General features: G+C 44.8%; 2 protein-coding genes across 2 annotated transcripts; both read right to left on the bottom strand.

Annotated features, from left to right (window-relative positions):
• Positions 1-7050: 7050 nt before the first annotated feature.
• On the bottom strand, positions 7051-8944 carry COPS9 (COP9 signalosome subunit 9). Its single transcript, XM_054639260.2, has 3 exons — positions 8793-8944; positions 8650-8722; positions 7051-7350 (listed from the first exon to the last, which is right to left on the bottom strand). The coding sequence occupies exons 1-3, from the start codon at positions 8853-8855 to the stop codon at positions 7313-7315; spliced, it is 174 nt and encodes a 57-aa protein (XP_054495235.1). The 5' UTR covers positions 8856-8944; the 3' UTR covers positions 7051-7312.
• A 991-nt stretch (positions 8945-9935) lies between these two features.
• On the bottom strand, positions 9936-12593 carry OTOS (otospiralin). Its single transcript, XM_054639692.2, has 3 exons — positions 12542-12593; positions 12168-12194; positions 9936-10120 (listed from the first exon to the last, which is right to left on the bottom strand). The coding sequence occupies exons 1-3, from the start codon at positions 12591-12593 to the stop codon at positions 9936-9938; spliced, it is 264 nt and encodes an 87-aa protein (XP_054495667.2).
• Between the last annotated feature and the right edge of the window lie 7703 nt (positions 12594-20296).

Below are 20296 nucleotides of genomic sequence, written 5' to 3'. Positions count from 1 at the left end.
ATGTTAAAGAAAGTCATGAAGGCACTGCAGCTCCATGTACTGACTCTTCCCCCTTCTCACAGACACAAACACTGAACTGCAGCTTCACCCAGTACCAGGAGAGTGCCTGTATTGCCCAGCCAGGCACCTCAAAGCCCAGCAAACAGCAGCCCAAGGCAAACACCCACCATGGAAACAGGGCTCAAAGCCCTCCTTCAGGGACTGGGACTGTTTTAAGAAGCCTTTTACCTCAAATCTCTGTAAGATTCTTGCTCAGCTCAGACCAGCACTTTCCCAGCAGGCACCAGATTCCAGTTTAAGCCACCTCCCTTCTCTCCTAGAAGGCAACTGCTCCCAGTAGAGTCTGAGTCCACCAAGGAAGCAAGCACAGACACAGGGCAGGCAGAGAAGCACCTCTGCCCCCCTGCAGCCCCACAGCTGCCCTTTCCCCTCTGTTTCTGCCTCCTGAGGCTGCCCAGCCCCTGCAGGGGTCTGCATGGGGGTCTCAGCCAGCCCAAATGCTCTGACAGGCTTTGGGAGCAGCAGCTGAGCAGGGCCACCAATCACCCTGGGGAGTCCTGATGGGCCAGCAGCTCCAAATTCCTGCATGTGGGATGGAGATCAGACCTGCTCCTCGCCAGCACTGCCACCTCAGGGGCACATGGCCAGGCTGCCCACGGGCAGGGAGCTGCAGGGCACCATGCTGGCCTTGGGCTGCCTTCAAGGAAGAGCTGCAGACAGGGTTTGGGGGATAATGAGGTCTTGGGGGATGAGCTCAGGGGAGTTCCTAAGGAATCCAGCCTTTTTCCATTATGGAGTTGTGGTTTTACTCTCCCTCCATGCTTCATAAACCCAGGGGAGGGGAAAACCTGGCCAACACAGGCACATCTCCAAGGCCTGGGCTGGCTCCTGAGGATCACACTGCATTGAACACACAATTATCTTGTAACAAAAGAGCAACAACGACACTGGCATGCTGAGAGGGCACTGAATCACCTGCTATCCAACAAATTTAAATCGTTTAGTTTTTAATCAATCCTGACAGCAGATGCCTTGTACAAAGTTATGTCTCACTATTTACTGCCTCTCTGGCAGGTTTAAAAGGATGCTTTTCCCTTTAGAAGCTAATGTACTCGAAGAGGCAGAAAGCAAGAACATTCCCCAATGAAAGATTGAAGTCACTGCACTAACAATTAGGGAGAAATAACATGAAAAGCTGAAGACAGCTGGAGACCGCTGGAGAGACTGACCACACTCATCCAGCAGGGAAACCATGTGTGAAAGCATCCACAGCCCTTTCAAACACAATTATAGCCTGGTCCTAATTGTACTTAAACCCCATGTAATCACTTGTGCCAGTAATTAATTGGAATACAAATAGCAGATGCACTAAACCATGAAGAGCTACAAGAAAAAGATAAATTGCTTGGAAGACTTGCATTCCTGAAGTATAAACTCACTAGAGGGTTTTTATCATGGAAGCAGGCAGAGAGATTAGGATCAAGTCTGACATTTGGCTAATCAGCCACTCTTCGTCCATACAAGAAATGCCATCAGATTGAGAGTCTCTGAAAGACTGTGCAGGAAACCAGAGTGTGCCCAGGCTGCCACATGTTTCTCTGACTGTATTTGTGCTGGGTGTAGGTACCTGATGAAAAGACTCAGTCTCCATGGGACTGCAAATCAGCAAACCCACCCTTAGCTCATGCTGGGATGATCAGCCCAGCCCACTGCACTTTGAGAGCACTGGGAAACTTCCTCACATGGAGGTGCAGGTCATTACCCTCCAGCCAATCCAGGGGAATGGAAAGGTTCATTCCCAATGAAATGGAAGCATTCAATGGCAGTATCTATTTCTTCCTGCAGACATTCCCACCTTCAAGGCAATCTGTGGAATCCCTCCCATAAAAGCAGGACAGATTTATGGAGAGGCATCAGGGAGGGAGGCAGAGAGATGACACTTGAAGACAATCTCTAATTCCCTTCTGGAGTCAGGCAGGGAAGGACAGGGGGTATGAACCAGCCCACCCAGCTCCCTCTGAAAACCTGGGCACCTGGGAAAGTGGAGCTCTGCCTACAGAGTCAGGACAGCACAGCTTCTCTGCTCCTTGCCAGGGATTTCCAGAGAAGCCATTCTAGTTCTGTCTCATGTTTTGCCAGGTGTTGAAGGCCAAGGTGGGTCTGCCATCCTGGATGAGGCACAGCACAGGGAAGGTGGTTCCCACAGCCCAGCCCCTGTAGCCCAGCCATGCAGAGGCAGCTCCAGAGCAGCAGGAGACCCGGAGGTCACAGCAGGACCCTGCTCAGTGAGCTATACTGGGAGCTGAACACAGCCTGAATAAAAAGCTCTGCTCTGTGACAGGACAGAGCCACTGTCCCATGACAGGAGTCCCCTCTGAAGTGTCCTCACCAAAGCATCCCCAGCTGGGACTCCCTTGGTGGGGCAGCTCCTGTCAGCACCAGGGATGCTTTGTCACAATCCCTCACCCTGTCACCCACCTCATACCCAGCATTCTCAGCTATGCATCTGTTTATTCACAATATTCCAGGAGGCTTTATGTTTAAATGAATTCATACAAGGATTACCTAAACCTGTTTTCATAAATAAGCAAGCAAAATTCACAAAATAGTAATATTTGTGTATTTTAAAAGCTTTAAAAGACATTGCTCCTGTCTCCCTCTGCTCTGAACTCCTTATAGAAGCTTGAATAAAAGGTTTGTAACATGAGTCAGGATTCTTACCCTGCTGCTTGGCAAACCAACTGAAACAAATATAAAAGGCAAACTCAAAAGATAAATAAACTTGAAAGCAAAAACATGGAAGCAAATCTTTGTGCTCAAAGCCACCCCTGCTGCCAAGGACTGACTTGCATTGTGCTTTTCCAAAACATCCCTGATGTGGCACTGGCATTCCAGCCCCTCACCAACAGGGACTTCAGGGAACAGGGCTGCACTGTCACCTGCCCAGCACGTTCTCATGTGCTCAACAACTGCACATTGAGAGCAGGAAGATGCCTGCCAGCTTCTCAACACCCCAGGGAAGCAGGAAGCAGTCCACTTATTCATCTAAATGAATTCCTTCTTTATCAAGAAAAATACCTTCCTCTTCAATTACTGAAATAAAATCCTAAAAGGAAAACTTTTTATTGCCTGGAAGTTAACTCAGCAAAAAGCCACCAAGGAATTCCACTATTGCCACACTAGGTCTGAGCTTGCCTGTTCCTGCTCCTATGAAGGGCAGTGGAACCCTGGATACTGGATAAGCTGGAAACCAGCTCAGAAGCAGCACTGCAGAAATATTATGCACAGATGACAGCCAGCTTCCTTTAGCATGGCAACTTTCTCTCCCTCACAATGAGTGGATTCTTTTCAGCTCAAAATAGATTGTACATTTTATTTCCAAAGAATGTACTGGGACAGTTTGCAGCTCCCTGAAGACAGAGCTGTGGCCTGTTGAGATTATGGAAGGGAACAGGCTGACATTTAAGTGTTTTGAAGGAATTGCTTTTCATCTGGCTACACCCTTCTAAGGCATTTCAGCACTTAGGGCCTCATCCTGCCAAGTCTCAGCTTTATGGATTTATGGATTGCCAGCTGTCCCACTGCAATCACTGGGACAATTCACAAAACTATTCAGTCTAGGGCCTTTACTTGCACATTGAAACACTCAGCAGTACCCAGCAGCTTATAAATGAATTCACATCAGTCTGAATGTGTGCATATTGCTGTTCAAACAGCCTTGTTCCCTAAGAAACACTTCCTATAAGAGGTGTCAATCTCCACAAAAGGGACAGAAATCAAAGCTCAATAAAGGAATTGGCCAAGGCAGTCAAATGCTGTTTACATCAATTTTTATTAGAGATTTTGACATCTTGTGATTATTTCCTGACAAAAGGCTGATTGCCCCAGACTAATGGGACCAAAAGCCTTGACAAGTGTGAACACAGCAGCAATGTGAAGCTGAAGGGCATTTTGTTCTTCATCTACCACTGTTCCAGCAGGGACCCAAACCAAGCACAGCTCCTGATGGAAGTTGAGCACACTGACAGCCCTCTTGGAGAGATGATGTGATGCACACCCTCAGTCTCACTGTGCAGGAGGGAACTGCATACTGCAGACAGCTCCAAGGTGTATGTTTGGTAATATCCCAACTCTGTTCCTTTCATCCCAGCCCAGGAGACCCACACAGGTACCAGGCTGAAGGACTGGGAATAAATCCCCAAGAACCCCCAGGAGCTACAGCCAGAGCAGCATTACCTGCACACCCAGGCAGTTCGTGGGATTCCAGTTTTCCACAGTTGAGGACTTTGATGAACTCAAACACTTTTAAACACTGCACAGATGAAGTTCCCTCCCCACAGACACACACACCACACCTCTCAAGTGCCAGCAGTACTATTAATGCTGCTTTTCTATGTGAAACCCTGAGTTTCTGGAAATCTTCACAAAAAGGTGTTCGCTCAACCTACCTTGAGTGGATAGTTACATCCTAGCAGGATGAAAACTGCTGGACCCAGTTCCACAGAGAGAATTCCAGGTTTTGATCAGGTGAGATGTTACACAACCAGAACCACTCACCATTAGCACCTTCAAACCAGTGTTCACTGAGGTTTCAGACATCTTTCAAGGAGAGAACACCATCCCTACTGAAGAGCAGCTGTTCAAGGTGGATTTGTATCACAGAATATCCTCATGCTGCTGTGATCCAATTAAAGCTCAAGTTTCTTACAACTTAAGGAAGCAAATGAAAAACAAAGAAGTATCTACAAAATATTGACAAGGATGTATTCCAAAACCAACCATATTGAGGAATCAGCAAAAGTAGAAAAAAGAGCAGAGGAGGAGAGTTGCTTCTTGAGTTTTATTTAATCTTTTGCACCTGCCCAAAATGCTCCATTTCCTGGCAGCAACTCATTTCTCAAAACACAGTTTGGAGAAAGCACAGCACTGTTGGCACATTTCTCTTCTTTTTCATAGAAAAGCAAGGCACAATTCCTCCCAAGAATATTTCTGGGTTTCACATTCTCTGAACATCAGGGAATGGAAAACCAATTCTTATCATTTGCTGTGCCTGTGTTTGTGCCACAGCAGAATGCAATATGGAGATTGTTCACCCACAGTGATGGGGTTTTGTTCCCTTGGCCTGTCAGGGCCAGGTGTGTGTGTGTGTGTGTGTGTGTGTGTGTGTGTGTGTGTGTGTGTGTGTGTGTGTGTGTGTGTGTCCAGGGTTGAGTGCTTGGCAGGTTCAGTTTTAGATATATAGAATGATATAGTATAATAAACTAATTAATTAGCCTTCTAATATCAATGGAGTCAGATGCATCATTCCTCCTCCATCAGGGCCCTCACAGCATTGCTGTACTCCTGCAGGCACAGTGCCTCAGACAAAGCGGAATTTCCCAAGATCCATCAAGGTGTTTAAAAAAGAAGAAAAAAAACCCAATAAAAAATCCCAGGTCTGCTTCCCTGTCTACCCATGATGAACAATATGGAGATTGTTTACCCACAAGTGATGGTGTTTTGGTTCCTTGGCCTGTCAGGGCCAAGTGTGTAGCCCCACATTTCTCTTCACAGAGAAAAGCAAGGCACAATTCTCCCCAAGAATATTCTTACCTCATTTGCTGTGCCTGTGTTTGTGCCACAGCAGAATGCAATATGGAGATTGTTCACCCACAGTGATGGGGTTTTGTTTCCTTGGCCTGTCAGGCCCAGGTGTGTGTGTGTGTGTGGGGACTGTTGGGTGACAGTCACCAGATTCTGTACAGTTCTGTGCAGTTGAGTGCTTGATAGATTCAGTTTAGATGTAATGTAACATAATGTAATATAGTGTAGAATAATATAGCATAATAAAGTAATTAATTAGCCTTCTGCTATCAGTGGAGTCAGATGCATCATTCTCTCCCCTCACTGGGGCTGCCTGCAAATTCCATGCAGCATCAGGGCCCCAGCCAGCCCAAGCCCATTTGCCACCACTGAACTTGTTTTACCCCAGTCTCAGTGAGGAAAACTGGAAAGCCCAGGTTGTCAGCAAACACTAAAAGGGAAAGGCCAGTGCCTGAGCAAGGCTGTTCCTCCAGGAACACAGCACAAGTCAGGCACCAAGCAGGGAAGTTGTCAGTGCTGATTTACAGCACGCTGCATGATGAAACAGGCTCTGCAGAAATCCACAGCAGCACAACCAAAAGACACCTAAATCCTACTGGGTTTATTGTGCTTCCTTTTTTAAACTCACTGGCTGGAAGAGTTACTGTTAGATTGAAGACTTCCTTTTTGAAGGCAAACTAAAGAAATAAAAATGTCACAGAGTTATGAAAGGGTTTCACTGCAGGCAACATTTAAGTAGTGCGAAGTGTTTAAAGAAAGATCAGTCACAGTGTTTAGTCTGTGATCAATTTATAGAATACAGATTGCATTTGAGATTGGACAGGATTACACTCTTGACTCTAAAAAAAACACACTAAAAACTCACCTGTTCCTTTCATTCTGAGATTCAGTTTGGTCACTGAAGGGTAAGAATGAAACATTTTTATGTTCTGAAAAGCTTATGTCAAAATCTGAACAGTATTTCAACAGCCTGGTTCATATACACTGTACCTCTAAGCACCAATAAGTGCATTAGCTTCTGCAGGAAAAGAAAATTTTATCGTTTCTTTTTCTATCAAGTACAATTTCAAGAATGCTTGGATTTAAAAATATAATTTCATTCTCCTAATCTGGGGTCAGAACAATTCTTTGCTTAACATATCAAGGTGAAGTTAATTTTTCTTTTTTTCTGTGTTCCTTAAATTAAAAGTGAAGTACTGATGGTAGCTCTCTGTCTTGAAACAAAAGACAACCCACACTCTTCTCAGTGTGAACAACAAGTGAGTTGGACTATTCAGAACAAGGAACCATCTGATCCTGAGACAATCCTTTACTGTGGGATGAAGAAAACTCTCCTGGGCAGCATGTGCCCTACTGCATATCTTTTATGTAATATCCAAAAGCAACAATGAATTATTTAATGCCAAAATAATCACTCTAAAGCAGCTCAGAAGACAGCAATTTCTATTTTTATAAGCCAGAGAGATGTGTGTTTCTTCAGTATTTTATTCAATAAGCACCGTCAGCAAATGAAATTTCCAGGAAAATCTACACACAGCTTCCTAGAAATAACAGTGCACACTTCCCTCTTCAGTTAGCTTTACCCATCTGTTTTCCTATTCCCCAAGCAACTTATCCAGGCTTTCTTCTCCCCTCTGTGATTTTCCCATTTTGATTAATTTAATAAATATGGACTGCAGGGGTGATCTTAGAGAAAACTCCACATCTCAGCTCTGCTGCACACCCAAGTTCACTGGATGTCATCGTCATCAAAGAGATCTTCAAAATCTAGTCAGGAAAACAAGACAAAAATTAACCTCAGAAGTTTCAGTGTCACAAATGCACATGCAAGTACAGTACTTTGTTCCTTGGATCAAGGACAGAAATAAAGGTGAACTCAGGGAATGAGAGTTACTGCACCATCAGTTATTATAAATGTAGCATCAGGGGGGATGATTTTGCAGATTAACAAATTGGGATTTGTGTTAAAAAGCCCTTTCTCAAAAACATTTAATTGTTTTGTGTTAAAAAGCTCTTCCTCAAAACCATTTAATTGCTTTAAAGGTGCCAATAACATTTCTGTCTCAGAACACATCTCCCAGTAGTGAAATGGTTCCAATCACATTTGGAATTACTCCTAACTACTCAGCCTTGCATCTTCCTTGTGTACTGAACATAAACTCATCATCTAAGTGAACACAGTCTTTATTCTAAAAGAAGCCAATTGACAAGAACCTACAAGAAACTGAGGATGAATCCTCATTTAGAAGAGCCCTAAATACCAATGGAACACAATGCCACAGTGTGAAGGTAGAAATAGATGGAAAAAGCTACTCCTGAACATGCTGGCTCCAACAGACAGCTGAGAGCAGAACTGCCTTCCACTCCTGTCTCCTAAGTCTTGAGCAAAATGAATAATGTACTTTATTTTGCAATCAACACCAGCTTGTGATACTAACACTGCCGCTGCAAGATTTAATAACATATAAAGCATTTAATAACATATAAAACTCACTGCTGCAATGTCTAAATGCGCTTGTTCAGAAGCATAAAAACCCCTTTAGGCACCAGGTGCAGCGCAGTGTTGTATATTCCACCCCTACGTGGATATGTAGCTGCTCTCCCTCAAAGCAGCTGTAAATCCTTACACACAGGCTGAGAGAACTGGGATTGCTCAGCCTGGAAAAGAGAAGCTTTGGGGTGGCCTTGTAGCACCTGAGGGAGCCTCCAAGGAGAGCGACAGACGATTAACACGGGCCTGGAGTGGGGAATGGCTTCAAACTGATAGCAAGTAAGTTCAGGGATTTGAGGAAAAAATCTTCCCTGTGAGGGGCGGTGAGGCACGAATAGTCCAGAGAAGGCCACATTTTTACTCGTATTTACACTGTTAAACATAAGCTATTTGTTATACGAACGGACCAATGTATTTTTCCTTGTAGCCATTAACACGCTAAACTCCGCGGAGAGGAAAACCCCGCACCCAGAGATGTGGTCAGGGCACAGCTTCAGCGAGCACAGGCAGCAAAGGCAGTGCAGAGAAGCCGGGCGAGGTGTGCTGAGGCAGCCCCGGAGCAGGGCGGTCCTTACCATTGAAGAAGTCGGCGTGCACCGCTTTCTCGTTGGCGGCCAGGTCCATCAGCAGCCCCGTGCTTCCCCCTGCCTGCGAAAGCCGCCGCTGAGCGCCCCCGCCCCGCGGCACCACGGCCGCGGCACCGGAGCACCCGCCTCACCTCATCCAGGTCCACGTACGGGCCGGCGCCCTCAGGGAACATCTCGTCCACCGCCGGCTTCATGGCGGCCCCTCCGCGCCGTCACTTCCGCCGCCGCAGCGGCGCCCTGCGCAATGGCCGCCCCCGCGCGGGGGCCGCGCCGTCTCCATGGCGACCAGCAGTGGAGGCCGCCATCTTGCTCACCCCGCCCCCGTCTCCATGGCGACCAGCAGTGGAGGCCGCCATCTTGCTCACCCCGCCCCCGTCTCCATGGCGACCAGCAGTGGAGGCCGCCATCTTGCTCCCCCCACGCCCTGTGGCCATGGAGACCAGCAATGGAGGCCACCATGTTGCTCCCTCACACCCTGTGGCCATGGAGACCAGCAATGGAGGCTGCCATCTTGCTCCCCCACGCCCTGTGGCCATGGCGACCAGCAATGGAGGCCGCCATCTTGCTCCCCCCCATGCCCTGTGGCCATGGCGACCAGCAATGGAGGCCGCCATGTTGCTCCCTCACACCCTGTGGCCATGGCAACCGGCAATGGAGGCCGCCATGTTGCTCCCTCACACCCTGTGGCCATGGAGACCAGCAATGGAGGCCACCATCTTGCTCCCCATGCCCTGCTGCCATGGTGATGGCAGGCCCAGCGCCCCTTCAGACCTCAGTGAGGCATCAATTTGCAAATCAGGTGAGTGTGACTGATACTGGCAGCCCCTCCAGCCCCCAAACTGGGTGCACTGGTTGAATAACTCCTGTACACATGTACTCCTCTGCACAGAGAGCAGTGTCCTGAGATGAAGCTGAGAGCATCACCTGGTAAAAAAAAAAGCTCCCAAAGCCATGCAGCAGAATGTACAAGTTTATTGTTTCACACAGAAGCATAAATTGTAAAAAAAGGGGATTAATTTAAAGCCTGAAATGCTGCATGTGGTTGCAGTGTCACTTAGTGGCTGAGAAACAGTGCAGATGTGTTTGCTGGCAGTCAGGTGTTCACACAAACACCTTTACAAGAAATGGTAAAAAAGAGACTCACTGAAGCCATAGAATGCTGCACATGACTGTGGTGTCACAAAGCAGGTGAGGGCAGCTCAGGTGTGTTCAGTGGCAGGCAGGTGCTCACCCAAACACCTGGGCAGCAGCTCTGGCAAAGCTGAGCAAGGCTCTCAGTGCTCATGGTCACGCACATGGTAGCCGAGGTGGCTCCCAAAAGGGAACTGGGCAAAGAAGGCTCTGGCCATGTCATTGATCCTGTTGTAGGCTCCCAAGGTCCGGAAATATTCCACATAGGACCAGAAATCATTGGATGAGAAGGGCCAGTACGGCAAGGCTGCAGCATCCTGATAGGGATCTAAAGAACCCAACCAAAAAAAAATATTGCATATTACTATAATAAGAAGCGCTTTTGTTGAGAGGTTGGGCTTGGAGCCACCATGTTTGGGGTTGTGAGCTCCCTTTGGGGGCTCCTCTGGCAACAGAGAGGCAAGGAGAGCCATTGACCCCTCTCTGTGACCCACTGTGCAGAAAATGGAGCCGGTATTCCCTGCTCCAGATGCACCAGGAGTGACAGAGTGGGACAAGATGGGGAGCAGGAAAAAAGGGACATGTCCACATTTACACCAATTCAAGAATTCATCGGGCTGGTTTCATTTCTAGAAGGCTGCTGGTTATTTCAAAGCAAGCAGCGATTGCACTCAAAAGCCATTTCTCCTCATTCCACATAATTTGCTTTGTCCCATAGAAAAATATAAGGACTAAGGCACCACCCTCTATGGTGTGCCCCTGCAGCTGGGTACACTGGCCACAGAACTGCCGGGGACTGGGGCCATACTGCCCTGATACTGCCTGGAACTGCAGAGCTGTGCCTGTCCTCAGGGAACTGTAGGAAATGAGCCACAGGGATGGAGAGGAAAGGCTTTGCCACTTGGGGGACAGCTACTGCATTTGGGCCTGCTCCAGCAGTACCAGAATGTGATACAGTCATTGAAACAAGATTTACAATTCAGCAGCAAAACAAAATCAGTTCTGAAAACACAGGAACCCTGGGCCCAAATGTGGGCAAACAGAGAAGCATATATAAAAAGTAAACAGCAGCTGAGAGCACAGTCACAAATGTCTTTCAGTGCAGTGAAACTAAACACAGTATTTTATTTTGATTTGAAGCCCGTTTAGATGAATGAAAGTCTTTCCACTCAGCTTGGGGCCAGGGTCTTTGGTAGGAATTAAGGGCCTTCAACAATCCTGTTGTCAGACTTTAATTTTACGGAGTAAAGTTTGCAGCGTGCAGGCACAGATGGCACATAACAAACCAAATGAATCAGCCAAATGCTGTCTGCAGAGGAGAACTCACTGTTTATACCAGCTGACCTCAGATTCACTTTGCAGGCTGCTGCTTGGCCCAGTGTGAAAGAAAACAATAATTGCTGGTAATGAGAGCAACAGGACACTGCCTGAACAGGGCTCTAATTTTAGATTGATGCAGGCTCTCCTGAATGTTGTAAAAGTTGCCACAAAAATATTTGCTGTACACAAACACAGATGATATATTAAAATATTTTAGAGATGATATATTAAAAATATTTATTTCTAAAGAAATAGAATGGAGCATAGGAAAAAAAAAGGTTTGAATGATAAGTAATCATATTAGACCTTATTGTGTATTTGTTCTGTTCATATCTGTTATAATGCTTTCTGCATATTTGTGCACTGGAGATGCTGCTGGCAGTACTTGGTTTATTGCAGATACTTCTCTGAAACTTTGTTTTCAGACAGAATTCTGTCTGAAAAGCCAAAAAAAGGTTAAATGATAGAATCATCAGTAAGCCAGTGTAAACATCATTAGGGTGTTGAGGGCTTTTTAATCAAAGGCAAACACTATTCCAATGGATTAATCACACAAAGTGACATGAACCACAGGGTAGCTGTGCTAAGGGATTTATTCCAACATTTCTCTAATTGGATTTGTGGCAATTTGTAAATTTTAAGCTTTTTGTCAGGAAAGCTGGTATCTCTTGCCAAAAAGCAGATACACATACAGCATTATGGTTCAGGACAGACAGAATTCTCAGATGTCCTATACATATCTAAGTCTGGTGCATTCCAGTTAGGATTTTGTACAACAGAATTAGTGACTTGACTGTAATCCCTTTTCATTTTAAGACTGGATATTAGCTCTGTTATTATACATTAATATGTTACCACCTTTTAATAAATTGTAAAGGAATTTTTTAAATTCACTATTCTTTTTTTTTCACCAGAACTAATTGAAAGCTTTTCCTCAGTCCACTGAGGTTAATAAGCATTGCTGCCAAAGTCATTGCTGGGCATCAAGTCTGGGAGTTACAAATGACTCTCCTAAATATTAGTGACACAAAGGAAATGAAAACATTAGGAATTACCATCTCCATCCTGGATGGATCGGGCATCTGTAAGTAAAGAGGAAACACATCAGTACCAGCTCCTGCACAGAAAGGCTTTCTGTTAACCAAACATTTTCCATGTATAACTAGAAGCTCACAAGTTCTTTAATGCCCACATCAGACCCTCTGTGTAGCCAAAGGATTTTTGTTTCTTGAACAACAGAGCAAGGAATCCCCTATTTGCAATCAGTCACTGCTACAAACCATCTCGGTCTGGCTGTTAGTCAGAACTCACTGCCTGAACAGTTGGGATTAAAATGTCAGCAACACTAAATAGAAGATGCTGTATTTGTAACAAAATATTTCTGGGGGCTTGAAAAAATAAACAAGAATAAATTTGGTAGTAATCTTACCTGCTAGCATGTTCATCAGCATACAGAAGATAAAGAAGCCAGTAAATGTCATCTCGTCTGCAAGAAGCTGCTTGTGTTTCTGAAAATTAATTTGTACAATTGAGGATTATTACAAGAGATTAATAATTATGCAAACTCAACTATTTCTTGTTTTAATAGAAGAATACATTCCAAAATAGATTCTAGTTACTAATTTAGGCATGAAAAAATCCAATCATATTTCTTATTGCTTCTGAAGTGCAACACAGAGCATTAAAAGACCATCAGTCCTGAAATGTATATTGATATTTTGGTTTTAGATGGCATAAATCCAAAAGGTGCCTCTGAATCGACATGAAATCAAGTGTCTTTGGAAATGTTTGATTTTGTGGTTAATTTAATTTCACTTTGGAAATTACCTCTCTGTTTCTCTTCTTTTCTTCTTCTTGCAGCTCTGAGTCAGCTACAAAACTCCAAAAGGATTTCTATTGCTGTAAAATAGTAGTGCTTTGTAAGGAAGGGTGGGGGGAAACGTCACTGAGTTACTACACCAATCTGATTTTGTTTTCTTCAGGTATTTTTACTGCTCACATTTGCATTATATTTCAGCACTGCCCATGGAAGAGACAGTGGACAGTTTCTGAGAGGAAATCAGAATTAACTTTGGCAATAACATTTGGTTTTGGAAGATAGAGGGAAAAATAGAGAAGCAAATTTGGTGATTATTACAGTTTCTGCCCTCCTGATTTTCTTTCTCCCCTTTCAGGCAAATAGATTTTTTAAAATGTTAGCTGAGCAAATTGCTAAAAGGATATTGAGTTTTTCTCTCCAGCTCCAGTCATAAACCCCAGAAATACTTGACAGTGCTTTATATTCTTATTTAGGATCCTTAAAATCTAGACCTTAAAAAATGTACCAGGCAGTGAGTGACCACTAAAATCAATGGGGTTACAGAGAGTAAAGAAGGAGGTCCCCGAGGACCACGGCCATGCTGATGGTGCTGGTGCCCTCAGAGGGTCGATAGGGTGCATTGAAATGCATTTTCACATTATACCCATTTCCTGGAAGGATTCCTCTCCCACACCAAGCAGGTGCTCCGGGCTCCAGCCCGTGCAGGTTGCTGTATGGATCCAGCACTTTGAGAAGCCTGAAGGGGAGACATGGTTTGGAGAATATTCAATTGTCATGTACATCTGATTGATTTTCATCCAGCACACAACCCCTGATGGCAGCAGGTGTGGTCAGGGACTAAGGTGCAGCAGAAAGTGTTCTGTGACTCACAGGCAGATTGGGGATCTCCATGCCTCTCAACAGTGTGGCAGTTCAGGTCAATCTGGCCAAACCCCCATCTTGTGGGATTCACACTCTCTGAACCTGAGAGAAGCAGGGAAAGAAGCAGAAAAAAGAATGATCAAAACAGTTCTTATCTCCTTTGCTGTGCCTGTGTTTGTGCCAAAGCAGAATGCAATATAGAAATTGTTTACCCAAAGTGATGGTGTTTTGTTTCCTTGGCCTCTCAGGGCCAAGTGTGTGTGCAGACTGTTGGTCAGCCACAAGATTCTGAGCACTTAAGTGCTTAGCAGATTCAATTTAGATGTAATATAATATATTATAGTATAATAAAGTAATTAATGAGCCTTCTGATAAGACAGATTCCTCCTCCTCCTCATTCCTCCTGGACATCAAACAAAATATCCCCGATACCATCAATTTCCAGATATTGCCCCTCTTGAGAGGAGCTCCTGAGATGCCAGTGCAGAGCTCACTGTGCACCTTCATGCTGTGAGATCTGACTGTACACATGCTGATCTGAGCTGCACTCTCTTACTGGGCATTTTCAGTTGCCTTTATGGTCTACAAAAGCATTTCTTTGTGTCAGTTCTAGATACCTGCAACTCTGTGCATGGCTCCTGACATTGATGCCTTGGTTGTACCACATCACCCATCTGCCACAGGACAAATCTGTGCACTCACAAAGCCCTGGAGCAGAGAGAGCCAGGTGAGTGGCCTTGCAGGAGGACCCAGCTTGGCTGGAGTTTGTTCCTATCTACACACAGAGTTAGACAGTTTTGCCAAGAATTAATTCAAGATGTTCTGAGTAAGGGGAAAAAAGGGTGCTTTGTAGCACACTAGGCTGTGCCAAGTCTTGTGGAGGGTGAAAAGAAAAATATTATGAAAGCAGAAGCAATTCCATGTTTGAAAGGCTTTAACCCTCCTGCTTAGTATGTATTTCCCAGGCCTGTAGGGGGGCTCCCTACATAAGCCAGGTTCTTGCATCACCTCACCCACTCACCTGGGCTGCAGCAGCTGTGGGTGGGAAGAGGCACTTCCTTGGAGTTCTGTGTTGCATCCATGTACCTGGGTGCACCCAGCAGCACTGCCTGCAGACCCCAGCTTTCCCTTTCTCTGCATATCCTGCTCCAATAAAAACCAGAAGCACTGAGGTGTGCTGATACACACACAAAACAGTCATCAGCTGGAACTGAATAATTGCCATAAAGCTGCTTTTGTGCACATCCATCAGTAGCTCTTTGTTTTGGCTGGTGACAAACCAGGTGCAGTTCCAAGTGGGAGGTGAGATAACGTGTTTTGGATGATGACAAAGGAGAATAATGGAGCTCCTGATGCAGCCACATCCTGCTGCTCTCCTCTTGAGATACTAACAGCATTGTAGGAGGGTGACAAAATCCCAGAGATTATCAGATTCAGGGTCTATCTGATCACAAAATGATCAGATACAACACTGGATGATCTTGGGAAGATTCCCATAGCTATTGGGCTGACACACACCTTTACACCTACCTCCTTTACACCTTATTATTGTGTCTTTTGAAGCTTGGAGTTACTACCAGAGCCAGGAGGATCACTGATCTGACATTGTGTGTCAGTCTTCTAACAATTACAAACTTGCAACTGAATTCAAATCAAAATTTTCCACTTGCTAGTGCACATATTGCAGATGTGAATAAATTCTCAGGGTTTCCATGCTAAAGCAGACCTAGGAAATTATTAAAAGGGGATAAGACTTAGCATTGAAAACAACTTGCATCACAGGTTGCAACCTCTTCTATCAACACTTCTGTTGCTGTACATGACTGCTTGTCCCAGTTGGGTCTGTTTTAAACACAATGTTGGACTAGAGAAAAACTGATGAGAAGGACTGTTTGGTGGGTTCAGTGTGCCAAACAGTGCAGTGTGCTCCTGGCTGGTCCCAGAACACATGATGCTCTGACTTGCAGTGTTTCTAACAGCCTGCAAGCACATTCATTTCATCCCCCCTCTTTTTTTTTTTTTTTTTCCCCTTTTCTTTCTCTAGGAGCACTTTCCTTTTTTCAAACTCAACACAGAGGGCAATTAAAGTGACAGTGCTGAGTGTCCAGCACAAGTGCTGGCATGGATCAGTTAGCAGAGCCCTCTGCTAATAGTTGCTGCCCTGCAGGCTTCTTCACTGCTGAGCAGTAATTGGAGATGCCATGGTGCCCACAAATGCAAATCTTGCTCAGCAGCAGCCACATTTCAGCAGACACTACAGCACTTAACAGGGCAGCTGCTTAATGAGTTCAGTGTCTTAATTTCTACTTATTTTGGAAAGAAATTTCCTGTTCTCCTTTTTCAGAACAGCCCATTAGCTCAAAAAGCTGTTATTCCTGCTGACAAGAAGTTCTTCAGGTTCTGTACTCTAAAGTTTGCATACAGTTTTTAGCTAAGGCCATTCAGTCAGAAAAGCTTTGCTACACAATAGAAAGGGCTGTGGTTTTTCCCTACCCCCCATCCCAGGAAGATCCAATCAATATGTACTTTCTGTAGATGGCTCTCAAAGCCAGAACATCCCACACAGAGCCTGTCAGAGACAGAAATCAATGGGAGCACAGAGGCCATTCCCTTGGGAATAGGGGAATGCAATTTGGGCAGCCCAGGTGCTGGTGTGACTCAGTGGGGAGCAGTCCTGGGGCTGCCAGCCTGCCTTCAGTTGGGCTGCTGCTAACAGGGCTGTTCCACCCAGGGCCAGCCCCTGTGGAGCAATCCAGCTCTCCTTGGCGATTAACTTGAAACAAAGATAAAGGAATACATAAAAGCAACTTTATGGATTCCTTTCTTTTCTCAATAGCTATGTTAGACTGCTATCACACACACAAAAATCTATAGTGCTCCAGGCACTGGAAAAAACCCTGCTTAAAAAGCCAGAATCTTTCTTATTTAATCAATAGACAAAAGCAAGTGCATGCAGAGTTCCACAGGAACTTATCTAAAAACTAAATAGGACTAATAGATGCATCTGAAGTGCTCTGCCCTTGAGCTGAGCAGACAAAATGTTCTCCATAGGGCTACAACATTTCTGTACATCAGAAACAACTAATGACTGTGATATATTGACCACCCCTAAAAACAACAAACAGCAAATGTTTGATTATTTCCTCCAGCAATTTGTCCAAATAATACAGGTCAAGAGGAGATTCCTGTGACTAGAATATGCTTTGCTCAGACAGGTGTAAGGAAGTACCAAGAAGCCAAGTAACAAAGTGACCAGTAAATGTAAAATGAGGTACCTGTGTAAATTTCTCCCACTTTCAAGGCATGTGGTTTCTGATCACTCCCACTCAAACTAGATTTGGAGGCACCAAAGAGATGTGTGGTATAATGTTCTTTAATGCTCAGTCATAGACAAAAAGACAAATCAAATAAGAAGACAGGAAGCAAAACCCATAAGGCATCACTTTGCCATTGTGCCAGTTAGTCCCATTTTGAATATTGTCTGCATTTTTGGTCTCACATAACAGAAGGTCATGACTGAACAAGACAGGATACAAAGAAGAGGGTGAGGGGAATTAGCAGACAGGGACCAGCTAAAGCAGACTGAGACTCTTCAGGCCAGCAAAAGGATGACAAGACCTTGATTTCTACCAAGAGATACCAAATTAGTCTGGCAACAGCTTATTCAAAACAAAGGGTAGTGGGGTTTGATACAGCTGTAGAATGTCTTGTCAGGATGTATTATCAACTACTCAGTGTCCTGGCTGCAGTGCCTGAGCCTGGCCTGGCAGCAGAACTGCTCTGCACTTTTGCTCTGTGTCTCACTCCTCTGATAGCCTCTGCTGCTGGGCCAGGTGAGCTCCCAGGCTGAGCCTGGGCTTGCTCTTACAGTCAGTTTTACTGAAATATGACATATTCCAGTTCTTGTGAACAGACAGCTTTCCTGCCAGAAAGTGGTTTGATCATCCTGATAATAGCAGCCCCTGGAAACAATTGAAGGGAGACATAGCAGATGGATTTGGATAGTTGCAAAGCCATTAACAGAATAACTGCAGTGCAATTAGAGATAGCCCAGTGAAAATGAACCACTTGCAGAGGCACTAGAGCTAATTGGGAAGGTCAGAGTTACAAACCCTAGTCAAGGAGTAGCTCTACACTTAAATCAATCACACTTAAGAGCCAACAAGTAAATGCATCAGACATTTATTTCAACTTATCATTTTAATCTCTGTCTGAAGAAAGGTTATATTTGTACACACAATGAGCTGCCAGAGGTTCACAGGCAGCAGTCAGTGCTGCAGCAGCAGGTGCTGAAACAAAGGAGGGGAGCAATCCTGCAGGCATCAGGACTAGTGCAGCTTGGCTCCCAAGGAGCTGACCCTGCCAGGTGTCCCAGTGCCACTCCCCAGGAACATTCTCAGCTCTCCCCCATTGCTCCTTGGCCCTCCCAGACCAGCTCCAAGCACCAGCTTTGGCTTTCTCCAGGGTCCATGGAGCCTTGCTGGCACAACACAGCAGTCTGGTGCTCCTGCTCACCAGTCAAGCAGATGTTCCTGAGGCAGCAAAGAGCAGCACAGGCTGACTGCTCCCCTCCTATCACCACTGACACCAACAATCTTTTTCTACAGTCCATCTGCAAATTTTCATGTGAATGACAGGAACCTCACACCAGCCTGCCACCAGGGTGGGTTAGGATTTGGTAACATTTCAAACTATTTTTGCTATAGGCAAAATGGAGTATCAGAGCCAACAAGTCCCCTTGGTTTCTTGCATGCTGTTTGCTCAGGAGACACAGTTGGCAGTGCCCATCAGCACCACAGAAGGTTCATGCAGTGAGGAGCACTGGCTCCCAAGCAATCCTGCTGCAGGGAGGATGAGAGGCAGCAGCAGCAGCAGCTCTATTCCAGCAGCAGGGCAGCCAGGACACCCCTCCTGCACCCACATTAGGCCCAAGCTCATCCAAGGCACCTTTTTGGATAAATTGGTCAGTTGTGTGCTTTAGCTTTGCTCAGCCATTCAGCACAGGCACAGATGACTGAACTCAGGAGAGAGTGTAATAAACTGGTCACAAGCTGACAGGTTTATTCAAGAACTCTCAAGAGAGGATATATTTTTCCCATTGCCATTAAGGCTAGATGTATCATAGCAATAACCTCCACCATTTTGAAATATACTCACAATTTTTTCAGAATGATTGAATGTTCCAGCTACACTTAAGTTATTAAGCCAACAGCAGATGTTTATTGTTTTCATTTCATAGAGATATTTCTTTAAATAAAAGTGCATTAAATATTTCATTACCAAAGTTAGGATTTCAGTAGGATAAATAGAAGCTTCTTTACACCCAGGGTCTTTTCTTCCTTTTGATTCATATGCCAAGGCTACTTCAATATCACCAGTTATACCTGTCCACAAGCAGCTCTGCCCTAGGGACAATAAAATTGATTAACCAGATTGATGAAGAGATGAGCTTGATTACAAAAAATCCATCACAAACGTGAGCAAGCTGCCAGTATATTTGATACCAGCAATCCATGAGACCTGTTAGTGGCTGTACCATTGCAGCTGTTACCAGACCAAAAGCCACCCAGCCTTTGCTACAAGCAGAGCAGGTTAGCAAACCCAAGGAACATCACATGTGGGTCTGGAAAGAATTGTTCTGCTTATCCACCTTACAAAGTTTTGCTGTTTTAAAGGTTGACAAGGTGAAGACTATCAGTCACCATCCCAAAATAAAACAGCACCTGTTGCAGTGTTGTGAGGTGAGAGATGAGAATTGACTCCAAGTTCTCAAAAGGCTGATTTATTATATTATGATATATATTATATTAAAAGAGAATGATATACTAAAGAAAGAGAAAGGAGACATCAGAAGGCTGGACAAGAATGAATAAGAAAAACCCATGACAGACCCGAGTCTGACACAGTGGCTGTGATTGGTCATTAAGTAAAAACAATTCACATGGAACCAATCAAAGATGCACCTGTTGGTAAACAACCTCCAAAGCACATTCCAAGCAATCAGATAATTATTGTTTACTTTTTTTTTTGAGGCTTCTCAGCTTCTGAAGAGAAAAATGCTGGTGAAGGGATTTTTCATAAAACATCATGGTGACAAGCCATGGTGTCAGCCATGGTGACAAAACCTTCTGCCCTAGGTTTTCTGGGTAACAGTGGTCAGTACCAACACTGCAGCTGGAGAGCAAATCCTGCACAGCTCTAGGAGCTTGTAAATTATGGTTACTCAGATTATTGCCTTATATACTGAAGGCAGAGATTAGCCTTGTTTAGTGGCCTTACCAAGCAACTTTGCAGAGATTATGTTTGAGGTTCTAGTTTGGACCGATGTGCTAAACTCCAGTGCAGCTGAACGAGACTGAACCTGTTTATCAGGACCAAAGAAATTAATCTTTATAACAGCATTGTTGACTCTCAAATTCCTTGATGCATCCAGTTAATCACAGGGAAAGCCGTTCTTGCCTGAATTTATTGCTGTGTGGTTTGTAATTTGATGATCATTGCCCA

The sequence above is a fragment of the Agelaius phoeniceus genome, chromosome 10 (genome assembly GCF_051311805.1).
Source record: "Agelaius phoeniceus isolate bAgePho1 chromosome 10, bAgePho1.hap1, whole genome shotgun sequence".
NCBI lineage: Eukaryota > Metazoa > Chordata > Aves > Passeriformes > Icteridae > Agelaius > Agelaius phoeniceus.
The sequence above is the reverse complement of the archived record's forward strand: the minus strand, read 5'-3'. Positions and strand labels throughout refer to the sequence as shown.